Source organism: Bos indicus, chromosome 5 (genome assembly GCF_029378745.1).
Source record: "Bos indicus isolate NIAB-ARS_2022 breed Sahiwal x Tharparkar chromosome 5, NIAB-ARS_B.indTharparkar_mat_pri_1.0, whole genome shotgun sequence".
In the NCBI taxonomy this organism is placed as follows: domain Eukaryota; kingdom Metazoa; phylum Chordata; class Mammalia; order Artiodactyla; family Bovidae; genus Bos; species Bos indicus.
Window position 1 is genome coordinate 98,093,412 of NC_091764.1, and position 12,481 is coordinate 98,105,892.

Genomic DNA, 12,481 nt, shown 5'->3' on the forward strand with positions numbered 1-12,481 from the left:
AGTATTGCTGGGAGAATAAATAAAATAATTTCCATCAAGGACTTCACACAGTGCCTGCTACAGAGTCATCCCAATAAATAAATATTAGCTATGATGCATATGTGCTAGGCACATGGCAGGGCCTGGCCAAACAGTGGTGAACAGCACAGCTGTGACTCAACGAGGAAACTGTCTACTCAAGAAAAAACATTAAAATGTCTGTATGGAAGAAACAGATCCAAGTAGGGAAAATGATGTCTTAGGTGAGGTCATAATATTTTCAAGGTAAGAGGGCTGTTAAACATTCTCCTGCCCAATTGCCATCTTGCATGGTAGGAAAACTGAGTGTTATGACGACTGACTCACAGTCAAACAGCTTGTCTAACAGCAGAACTAGTTAAGGATTAAGATCTGAGCGCCGGTTCATTGTTTGTTAGTGCATTTTATCATGATAACTTTTTATGGAGTGGCAGCGCTAGGGTAAAAGAGCCTCCATATGTGAAAGTCATCCAGCGGCAAACCAAGAGTTAGGGCTTTCTTGGGATGCGGGGCGGGGTTGGGGGTCAGTGAATGTGTCAGTACAGAATTCAAAAGCCATGAAAGAAACCTCAGCCTATTTGGAACAGGAGTTTATTATTTCCTTTTCTCTCTTTATGGAGACTCCAAGCTCCACAAGGGCAAGGAGTTGGGTCTACTCTATTTACTTCAAAGTGCCTGGCATAGTGCAGGTAATCAGTACCTGCTTGTGGAATGAATAAATGAATGAGATTAGTAGCAGGCATGCTTTGTCTGAATGGCCTGAGTCTGTTCCATCCTGAAGTGAATGTCCTAATCACAGAGCAGCTTCTGGAGAAAAGAAGGCTCACACCTGGCTGTGGTCTCTTTCCCAGTCTGTCTGCTCACAACACTCACTGGTACCACAACGCTCCAGTATACTGCAGACGACCGTGCCCACAGTCATGACCCTGACACCTTCACAGTCCTAATCTCTTTAAAGTTCATTGTGGAGAAGATGGTAGACTGAGGCTGGAAGGTGCTGACCACAGTATACCAGATTTGTAAACATTGATAGACATGGCAGGCTGGCTGAAGGAGGTGAAGGATGCTCCAAAACCCCTTGAAGTTTACAGCTACCATCCTCACTGTGAAAGAGAAGGGATATGCCAGTAACACCCCCCAGTACCTCCTAGCATCACAGTCATCAGATCTGCTGAGTAGACACAGACAGAGGACACAGAAGCCTGCATCTTCTCTTCTCGCTCCCCACTCTTAGTAGGCAGCCTTGGGCTTTCTCAGGAGGGATAAGCCATGAAGAGCAGAATAACCCAGGGAGCACGACTGTGGCAGAAAGAGACAGCAGGTACAACCAGACAACCATTCAAGTCATGAGAAATCAAGTAGGGAAGGGCCAAGGTGACTCCCTCCCCCTGCCGAGTCCTCCATAACCTGAACCTGTGTTCCGAGGGTAACAGTCAAGCCAGAGCACCCAGCATTTTCTTGGACACCGCAGCCAGGGTGGAAATCAAGTGATCCATTCTCCCCAGCCACACCCAGCACCCTGGATCATCGGGGCTGAGTGGCAGCTCAGAAGAGAGACAAAAAAGAAAGGGACAGGTGTCAGGTGCTTTGGAGCCTGGCCCCAGCAGCCCAAGTGTGGGGCCCCTGATGCCCTGCCCAGCTGCAGCTGAGGATTCAGGCAGGGGAAGTGGAAGAGGAAGAGGCAGAGGAAACTCAGAAGAGAAAGGTAGAACTATTACAAAATAATGGGAGCTGTCAGGTGGCTCACCGGTAAAGAATCTGCCTGCCAATGCAAGAGATGCAGGTCCCATCCCTGGGTCCGGAAGATCCCTCGGAGAAGGGAATGGCAACCCACTTCAGTATCCTTGCCTGGAGAATCCCATGAACAGAGGAACCTGGAGAGCTACAGTCCATGGGTTTGCAATGAATGGGACATGACTGAGCGACTGAGTACCCACAATGGGAGCCGTAGAGGCAATGAAGGTACAAGAGAGGCGGAGAAGACAGGTGGGGAGGGAGAAAGGCCCTGTGTTGGCATAAGAGGAAAGAACAGAGCGACGACCGTGGAAGAGGAGGGGACAGCCCTGCAAAGAAAGTTCAATCCAAGTACCCAGCAAAAAGCAGAGGGGGAGGGAGACTGGCACAGAAGCCCTGCAAAATTTCGGGGCAATGAAGACACAGAAGGGGAGGAAGTGTGAACTTTAGGAAGACAGACTCTCCCCCAGAGTTCACCTTGCCTCTTGGGAGATTCAGTGGAACCTGTAGTGCCCCTGTCATAGTCAGAGGTGAAATCAATGCACAGAGAAACAACGGAACACCCAGGAATCTCGGAATCTCACAGTTTTCAAAGCCATTTTGGGGGATGGGGTGGCGGGAGGTGAATGATGCCAAAAGAGTTTCTGGAAACTGTAGGAAAACCATCTCAGAGCGTGCCCCCTGCCCAGGCTTGCAGCCCTACCTCCCTCAGCCCATGCGGTTGACCCTTCTGTTTGACAGTCTGTCCGTCCACCCATTCCATCCATCCCCCATCCATCCAGGACTCAGGAACACTCACGCAGGTGTGCGGGCAGGCGGATCGAGTCTTCCTCCATCCTGAGCGCTCTGGGCACTGGCACATGAAGCGGCGTCGAGGAAGCGTAGCTGGGCACCGGGCTCTCGGGGGGTGTGTATGAAATTCGTTCCTGCTGTTAAAAAGAAGGGCAGAGAGAGGGGAAGGGGAGAAAAGACAATGAAAGCCTGGAACTGAGGGGTGACAGCCGCGAGGGGGTGGGTGGGGGCGTCTGGGTGCAGGTCACCTCTCAGAGGAGACCCCTCTCTGTGCAGTTGTCCTTTCAGATCGCCAGCACTCGGGATTTATAACAAAATGCTGAAAAGCTTTAAGATAGGGCTTTTCCCGTGCACTGGGGTCAATAGGTGTTCATTTTTTTTTTTTTTTCTTCTTTGTATTAGTGGTTTGTTCCAGTAAAGAGGGGAGGCAAGATGAAGGGGATGAAACAATATATCCCAAGAGAATGTCATTAAAGACTCCTCCCTCAAAAATTACTCTTCCCGGTCACATAATTTATGTCACCAATACATTAAAAACCATTTTTCTCTTCTCTGGCAATATCCCCAGCTTCTGATCAAAGTAGGATTCCATACTTATATCCAATGAGAGGTGAGCCCAAAGTGATAGCTTATAAGTTTGAGGTTTCAGTTAATAAATCTACAAGCAATATTTGTCTATCACCTACCTATCCCATTATACAACCATCACCACCAAAAACCTCCAGGGTTTCACTTTTTCCTTCATAGCTGCGAATTATCTGCCACATCAACCAGTTATCTCCTTGCTCCCCTCATGCTCCATCTTAGAATCAATATTCCCTTTCCTTCTGAAGCATTTCAAGAGCTCATTCAAAGAATCCTCTGCATTTAAGGAAGTTCGGTTTAATTGAAGGTACTTACTCAACGGACAAGGAAAGGGGGAGGGGAAAGTCAGCACCTCCCCTGTTTAAATTCAAAAGGACAGTGTTTGTTACATCCATTAAAACAATGCGATGGGCTGGGAGGGATTAGTTTACAGTTAAAATGTGGCAAATAATGGCAAGAAACTAACTATGCTGTTCACTGGGGAGAGTAATGCAATTTGCATCTTAGATCTGTGTACCAACTGATTTCACTTGCAGTCCATACATAAACACAACTTCCGTTAGTTTCTGTGGTTTAACTGGGCAAAGTAAAGTGGGACACACACAGTCCAAAAATAAGTTGGGGGTGGGGATAGGGGAGATCGGCAAGATGCCATTGTGAAAACAAAAATCAAGAGCAAAAGAAAAATTACGGATTAAAATAAAGCCAAGGGGGTGTTTAGGTTTTACAAAGCATTCTCTAACACTTTATACTCCATCAAATATGCAAAGGGAAGCGGGGGGTCCCCCAGCCCTGTAACCAAATTAAAGCTTCTCTTCTCATAACCTGGAAAGTTAGGCGGTTGTGGTAGGAAGTTTCGATTTTAAATGAATATATACATATTTTTGTAATTTCCGAATGGAATTGCTATACCTTCCCCGAGGCATCCTCAACTGGCAACTAGGGCCTTTGGAATATTTCTGCTTAAACACACATCCTAAAGTTTCTTGGTGAATTTCTTAATTCAGGGAAGACACATACACCCTAGATTTCATTTCTAGATTGACTGAGGTGTCCTGTGAAAGGTCACCCAGGGGCAAAACCTTCAACTTCACTTTTCTTGAACTTTACCAAACATCACACATATTCTGAGCAACTCTAACTTAGGGATAAGTTATATTTTTGGTGTTTGGTTTGGGGTTTTTGAGGTGAAAAAGGCAAAGACATAAACACACATATGGGAAACATATGAAATCTGTTGAGGGGTTTTTCAAGGTGAGATAGGTTTTTAAAATATTTTAAGTGGAGTCTGTTTTTTCTAGTTGAACAAATTCTTCATACACTTCAACCCTTGAATAACCCCTCACCCCACCCCAGTCCCAACATACGCCTTGATATCTTATCTACCGTTACTTTATTCCCAGAAATAGCTTTCTGTTTTGTTAGGGTTTTTGCAGAAGTGAAACTGTTGATGAAGAAAACCCTGTGCAACCAGAGACCTTTCAAATGGCAAGGCATGAGTACGAGAAGAAAAAAAGATGTCATTTCGTAAGACGGTGACTTTCTCTGGAAGACAAGATTCTATAACTAGTCTTCGTGAGTGAGAAGCCACCTCAGTCCCCTTACCATCTTCATCTAGGATGATGAGCAGGGAGAAACCCAGCTCTCCAAGCAGATTCTACTTTATTTCTTGGGAAAATGTATCACCAGCCTGCTGAGAAAAAGAGTCAAGCCAGGTATCACCTTTAAAATGTATATATTCTGACTTGGTAAATTATCATGTTGTACCTTCTTTGGGGGCTTCCCTGGTGGCTCAGTGGTAAAGAATTCACCTGCAGTGCAGGAGACCTGTGTTCGATCCCTAGGTTGAGAAGATCCCCTAGAGAAGGGAATGGCAACCCACTCCAGTATTCTTGCCTGGAGAATACCATGGACAGAGGAGCATAGCAGGCTACAGTCCATGAGGTTGCAAGAGTCAGACACGACTTGGTGACTCAATGACAACAAGTTTCTTTTTACTATAATTTTCGGAGGCAGCCCCATGCGTGTTTACGTGTGTGTGGTTCCCTGTCTTCACTGCGACACTGAATGTCACACTTCAGGGCTTGCTCTAGGATTTCATGCCCTCCCCTCCACATCCAAACAATTCCAGAAGAAGACTACCTTGCTGTTTCATAAAAAGAAGGCCAGGTCTTCCCTGGTGGTTCAGCAGTAAAGAATCTGCTTGCCAATGCAGGAGACACAAATATGATCCCTGGTCCGGGAAGATCCCACATACCAAGGAGCAGCTAAGCCAGTGCACCACAACTCTTGAACCTGTGCTCCACAGCCCAGGAACCACAACTACAGAGCTCTCGAGCCACAGCCACTGAAGCCCCCACGCCCTTGAGCCTGTGCTCCACAGTAAGAGAAGCCACTGCAATGTGAAGCCTGCGTACTGAAACTAGAGAGTAGCCCCTGCTCGCTGCAACTAGAGAAATGTCCATGCTGCAACGAAGACCCAGCACAGTCAATAAATAAATAAAGTTATTAAAAAAGAAGGCCAGAGACTGAGTATCATGGACCTTGAATGCTTCTCACTTCTGATACAGGTTTCCACTCAGCAATGTGGCAACACAGTAAGTCTGCGTTGGGAAGTTCTTGTTAAAAGATTTAATGAATAGGTTTGTCAGTAACAAAAGAAAGAATGGGTACCTTGACCCTGAGGGGGATAAGTAAAATGTGCTTCTAGGGCCTTGAGCAATTTGCTAGTGGCAGTAACACACCGACTGTGACCCTGGGTTCGGCGGCCAGGACAACATTCATCGGACCACGGAAAGGATGCTGTCCAGCCTATGGGTTCCGTTTCAAGGAGGACAAAACACTCACTTGGGCATCCCATACCACACACTTATCTCCCTTGTTTCTCTTTCTGTTCATCTCTAGGGTGACTGACGTGGTCTTCATTTTTAAATCTATTACTCCAGCAGTGCACTTACCATCTACCATGGCACATCAGCAGACTGTCAAAAGTTAGAAATACGAAACAAATACCAATATCTCTGATGGAGACATCCAAGCAGAGAGACGTAAAGAGACTAACATCCAATTCTCCAAATAAAGGAAACCTCTTCATTCTCAGAACTGCTTCTCTGGCCCAACCCCAAGGAAGGGACGGCGAGTACCCGTTTACGGTACATTCACCTCGAGAGCAAATTGTCAGTTGGATGAAAAGCAGAGGTGTTTTATTTTAACATTACAGAGGGGAATAACCATTTCCTCAGGAGGATTATAAGCACTGCTCTAATTAAATTAAAATGCTGCAGACGGTGATATTAATGCATTTAAGTGTTGGAGGGGGGTTCACCACTGGCGGAGGTCAATGGTGTGACTAAAAATGCCGTGATGCGGTTACAGGATTGTTTAGATGCTGAAAAAGGAAAACATGCTGCTCTCAAATGTGCAGACACAACCTATCAAACCAGCGGGCAGAACAAAAGGGAGCAATGCCATTTCTAAGGCCGACGGTAATACCTCAGGGGTGGGGGGTGGTTGAAGGAGTGGTGCCAAGCTCTGGAAAGAGAAAATAAAGCTAGAAATAGTTTTAGGCAAAGGATGAAATGTAAATGTTACTCACCATTATAGAAAGCTTAAATTTTTTTTAAAAAATGGAATGTGGAGTTAGGGTTGCAGCAGGCATGCTACGGAAACCAAAGTGAGCTCCATCCATCCCTTTCCTCACTCCTCCCTGACTGCAAAGGATCACATGGTACCCATCTAGTTCTGCTCGTTGCTTTAAGGCTTTATTTTATTAAAGTGTAGTTGATTTATAATGCTGTATTAATTCCTGCTATAAAGCAAAGTTACACACACACACACACACACATGGGGCTTCCCTGGTGGCTCAGCAGTAAAGAATCTGCCTGCCAACTCAGGAGACACAGGTTCAATCTCTGGGTTGAAAATCCCCTGGAACAGGGGATCCACTATTCTTGCCTGGGAAATCCCATGGACAGAGGAGCCTGGCGGGCTACCATCCATGGGGTCACAAAAAATATCTGTCATGACTTAGCAACTACACACACATATATATACATATACACACACACACATGTATGTTTATATACACACATACTTATATACACATGTGTACGTATATATACACATATATGTATGTACACACATGTATGTGTATGTATGTATACACATATACAGATATGTGTGTACACACACACATTTTTCATATTCTTTTCCATTATAGTTTATCACAGGATACTGAACATAGTTCCCTGTGCTATACAGTAGGATTCTGTCATTTATCCATTGTCTATATACTAGTGTGCATCTGCTAATCCCAAACTCCCAATCCATCCTTCCCATCCCCACCTTCCCCTTGGCAACCACAAGTCTGTTGCCATGACTGTGAGTCTATCACTTCAGTTCAGTTCAGTCGCTCAGTCATGTCCGACTCTTTTCGACCCCATGAATTGCAGCACGCCAGGCCTCCCTGTCCATCACCAACTCCCGGAGTTCATCCAAACTCATGTCCATCGAGTCAGTGATGCCATCCAGCCATCTCATCCTCTGTTGTCCCCTTCTCCTCCTGCTCCCAATCCCTCCCAGCATCAGTCTTTTCCAGTGAGTCAAATTTTCGCATCGGTGGCCAAAGTATGGGAGTTTCAGCTTTAGCATCAGTCCTTCCAAAGAACACCCAGGACTGATCTCCTTTAGAATGGACTGGTTGGATCTCTTTGCAGTCCAAGGGATTCGCAAGAGTCTTCTCCAACACCACAGTTCAAAAGCATCAATTCTTCGGCACTCAGCCTTCTTCACAGTCCAACTCTCACATCCATACATGACCACAGGAAAAACCATAGCCTTGACTAGACGGACCTTTGTTGGCAAAGTAATGTCTCTGCTTTTCAATATGCTATCTAGGTTGGTCATAACTTTCCTTCCAAGGAGTAAGCGTCTTTTAATTTCATGGCTGCAGTCACCATCTGCAGTGATTTTGGAGCCCCCAAAAATAAAGTCTGACACTGTTTCCACTGTTTCCCCATCTATTTGCCATGAAGTGATGGGACCAGATGCCATGATCTTAGATTTTTGAATAATCTATTTGCCATGAAGTGATGGGACCAGATGCCATGATCTTAGATTTTTGAATATTGAGCTTTAAGCCAACTTTTTCACTCTCCTCTTTCACTTTCATCAAGAGGCTTTTTAGTTCCTCTTCACTTTCTGCCATAAGGGTGGTGTCATCTGCATATCTGAGGTTATTGATATTTCTCCCAGCAATCTTGATTCTAGCTTGTGCTTCTTCCAGCCCAGCGTTTCTCATGATGTACTCTGTATATAAGTTAAATAAGCAGGGTGATAATATACAGCCTTGACGTACTCCTTTTCCTATTTGGAACCAGTCTGTTGTTCCATGTCCAGTTCTAACTTGCTTCCAGATAAATTCAGTTGTGTCATATTTTGAATACCACAGATAAGTGATACATATGGTACTTGTCTTTGTCTGACTTACTTCACTTAGTTTGTTAACCTCTAGAACCCTCCATGTAGTTGCAAATGGCATTATCTCTTTCTTTTTTACAGCTGAGTAGTATTCCATTTTATAGACACACCACATCTTCTTTATCCATTCATCTGTGGATGGACATTTAGGTTGTTCCCGTGTCTTGGCTATAGTGAATATTGGTGCTGTGAACATAGCGGTGCATGTATCTTTTCGAATTATAGTTCTGTCTGGATAGGTAGCCAAGAGTGGGACTGCTGGATCATATGGCAACTTTTCTATTTTTTTAAGGACTCTCCATACCATTTTCCATAGTAGTTGCACCAATTTACATTCCCATCAACAATGTAGGAGGGTTCATTTTTCTCCACATCCCTTCTCGCATTTGTTACTTGTAGATTTTTTTAAATGATGGCCATTCTGACTAAGGTTTGGTAGTACCTCATTGTAGTTTGGATATTCATCTAATAAGTAATAATTCTGCTGATTTTTAAGCTGACTGCTTAGAATCTGTGACAATAGTGTAAATCAACCTCATGCATTCCGGGTTCAGTTAGGAGAATGGTGTTTCTCCTGCTCCCAAGTCTTCTCTATGACTGCATTTTACAGACTACAAGAGTTAAAAACTGAATATTATTATCACAAAAAAAAAACCTTTCCTTTTCAAAGTGATTTAATATAGCACTTCAAGAAATCATAGGGATCCATGCATTTGTTTTTATACCATGAGCTCTTTGAAAAAGCTGCAGGCCTGAGGAGCTTAAAGCCTATTCCTCATTAAATAAGAACCTTCTGGAAATAAAGATAAAGCATTTCTGGAATCAAGAAAAACAGAAACAAAGTTTGCTTATACAGTCCACTCTCCCCATCTGGGGATTCAACCAACCACAGATCGAAAACATTTGAGGGGAAAAAGAAATTTTGGGAAGTTCCAAAATGCAAAAGTTGAATTTGCCATGTGCTGGAACTATTTACATACAATTTACATGGTATAGGTATTGCGGTTATAAGCAATCAAGAGATGGTTTAAGGTATACAGGAGGATGTGCACTGATTATATGCAAATACTACGGCCTTTTTTGGTAAGGGCCTTAAGCATCCATGGATTCTGGTATCCTCAGGGGACATGGAACCAGACTCCCACAGATATCTAGGGACAACTGTATTTGTAAAAAGATGTTTTAGAGGCAATTTCAAAGATTCCTTAACCATAGAGCTGAGATGCCCTTGATTTAGGAACTTTTCCCCAAAACAATCCCCATACTGAGTGCCAGAACTACTCCAGTGGAGGTTTCTGAAGCCCAAGTAAAGCCTTGAGGACAAAGACTGTCATGGAAACAGTGGTATCTCTGGACCATTTCCCAAGGAAATACGGTAAAAATGCTACAGGTGCACTTTTTGTCCTGTTACACTTTTGGTGTCCCTTTACTGTGCTGAAAACTGGCAACCCAGACAAGAGAGAAAGCAACAGGCACCAAAGACACAGTGGTCATGCTGGTAATATTCAATATTTCCAGGGAAGGATCTCCTTTCCACCCTGCAGGCTTTGAGGAAAGTTGCCTGGGAAAACTGAGGCTTGTACTATAGTCATCTTCTATAGACTAAAAGAAATCTCTCCTATGAAAAACTATTCGGTGAGATTTACTATTGCAACCCACTCCAGTATCCTTGCTTAGGAATTCCCGTGGACAGAGGAGCCTGGCTGGCTAAAGTCCATGTGGTCCCAAAGAGTCCGACACGACTAAGTGACTAAACAACAACTAAACTGAAGTCTGCATACACAATCATTTAACTACACTCTTCTGGCTGCAAAATAATTCAAAGTGGTGGTTTAGGTTTTCATTAAATAAGCTGTCATTAATAAGCAAAAGCAAAACATCACCAAAAAACTGAACAAGACTGAATTTTGAGCTGCACAGTTTTCTAGGTTTTTAGTGTCAGGGATGCAAATAGCACACATGAGAACCTAAACTAACACATTCTTGAATGCCAGCGTCTTTCACTTGAAAAACTACATTGAATATTTTGTTCATCCCCAAATTTAGCAAGATCAACTTAAAGAACTTGAGAAAAGATGTAGACGTCACTCTTCGCTAAAATGTACACACTGTCACAGCTCACAGCATCTTTGATATCTTTCCAGAAAGAATCCATGTACTTTAGGATCTGGGGTGAGGAGAGTAACGTTAGGATCTGAGGAAATCAAATCCGAATTTTGGAAGAGAAAACCAGGTCCATCAGATCACAGCAGTTCAGTTGTGGTGCTATCTTTCCTACCCACAGAGGCTGCAGTAGATGTCCCAACAAGTGGCCCGAGTCAGCTTTCCTCTTAAGAGTCCAGCTCGTCTCCTGAGGGAACCATCCTTTCTGGGTGCTGAGACAATAGACTTTTACACCCCAATTGATCTTTGGCTTTTAACATGCTTGCTGTCACTTCCAGAAGAAAAATGGAGGACTTTCCTGGTGGTCCAGAGGTTAAGAATCCACCAGCCAATATAGGGGACATGGATTTCATCCCTAGTCCAGGAAGATCCCTGTGCCATAGAATAACTAAGCCCATGTGCCACAACTACTGAAGCCCGCTCACCCTAGAGCCTGTGCTCTGCAACAAGAGAAGCCACTGAGCACTATAGCTATAGAGTAGCCCCAGCTCGCCACGACTAGAGAAAGCCTGCATGCAGCAACAAAGACCCAGTGCCCCCAAAAATAAATGAATAAGAAAAATGGCAATATTCCATGAAAACAGGGTGGGCAGGAACTACACTCCTGGTCTCTGGAGCTACACCCCTGGCTTGGTCTTCCAGATGCCCGTGCAGTCCGGGAAGGGAGGGTGCACCCCACCATCTACACTCACACTGAAGTGGAGTCCTTCCTAGGAGCCCAGCTTCACCCCTCCAAGGAGTGCTCTTCCTTTGGACACTCAAGAAGATGGCTTCAGGACCTGAATTATGTAGTTTCCTACGTACTTACATGCCAGTAAATCCTTAAGGAAATCAACCCCAAATATTCACTGGAAGGTCTGATACCGAAGCTCCAATACTTTGGCTACCTAATGCCAAGAGCCAATTCACTGGAAAAGACCTTGATGCTGGAAAACATTGAAGGCAGGAGGAGAAGGGGGTGACAGAGGATGAGATGATTTGATAGCATCGCTGACTCAATGAACATGAGTTTGAGTAAACTCTGGGAGATAATGAAGGACAGGGAAGCCTGGTGTCCTATAGTCCATGGGGTCTCAAAGAGTTGGACATGACTTAGCGACTGAACAACAACTACATACTTATAACTGAAATAGTCCATTTTCTCCTCTTCCTGGCCTACCTATTACATTCTAAAGTCAGAAAACAGTGTATTGTATTTAAGAGCTACAATTAAGTCAAAGCACCTTCAATCTTTCTTTTGCCCAGAACTGAGTTATCAGTGCACAAATGGATAAATAAATAGAAGCATTGGCAACAGGCCCTGCAATCAAGCACTACTGTAAAATGTCATTAAGGGTTCATTCTCCCTATGACTGTTATGAAATTGTTCAGCATTCACCAAGCATCCACTATGAGCCGAGGTCTGGACCAGACATTATGAATTCTGCCCCCATTAAATCCCGGAATTCCAAAGATGGCCCCAAAACTAAAAATTTCTGGCCAGGACATGGAAGCAACCCAAACGTCCATCGACAGAGGAATGGATAGAAAAGATGTGGTATACATATACAGTGGAATATTACTCAGCCACCATAAAAAAAAAAAGGATGAAATGATGCTATTTGCAGCAACATGGATGGATTTAGAGATTGTCATTCTGAGTAAACTCAGTCAGGTGGAGAGATACAAATATATTATGATACCGCTTATATGTGGGATCTTAAAAAAATGG

At 44.1% G+C, this 12,481-nt stretch overlaps 1 protein-coding gene across 2 annotated transcripts in view; it reads right to left on the reverse strand.

Annotated features, from left to right (window-relative positions):
* The window catches only part of ETV6 (ETS variant transcription factor 6), a 289,093-nt gene that overhangs the window by 163,807 nt on the left and 112,805 nt on the right, over nucleotides 1-12,481 (reverse strand). Inside the window, exon 2 of one of the 2 annotated variants that reach the window (XM_070790077.1) lies at nucleotides 2,552-2,678. In XM_070790077.1, the coding sequence (XP_070646178.1) occupies nucleotides 2,552-2,678 (127 nt within the window). Of the gene's footprint in view, nucleotides 1-2,551; nucleotides 2,682-12,481 lie in introns of both variants that reach the window. The other variant, XM_070790076.1, reaches the window with a different exon arrangement.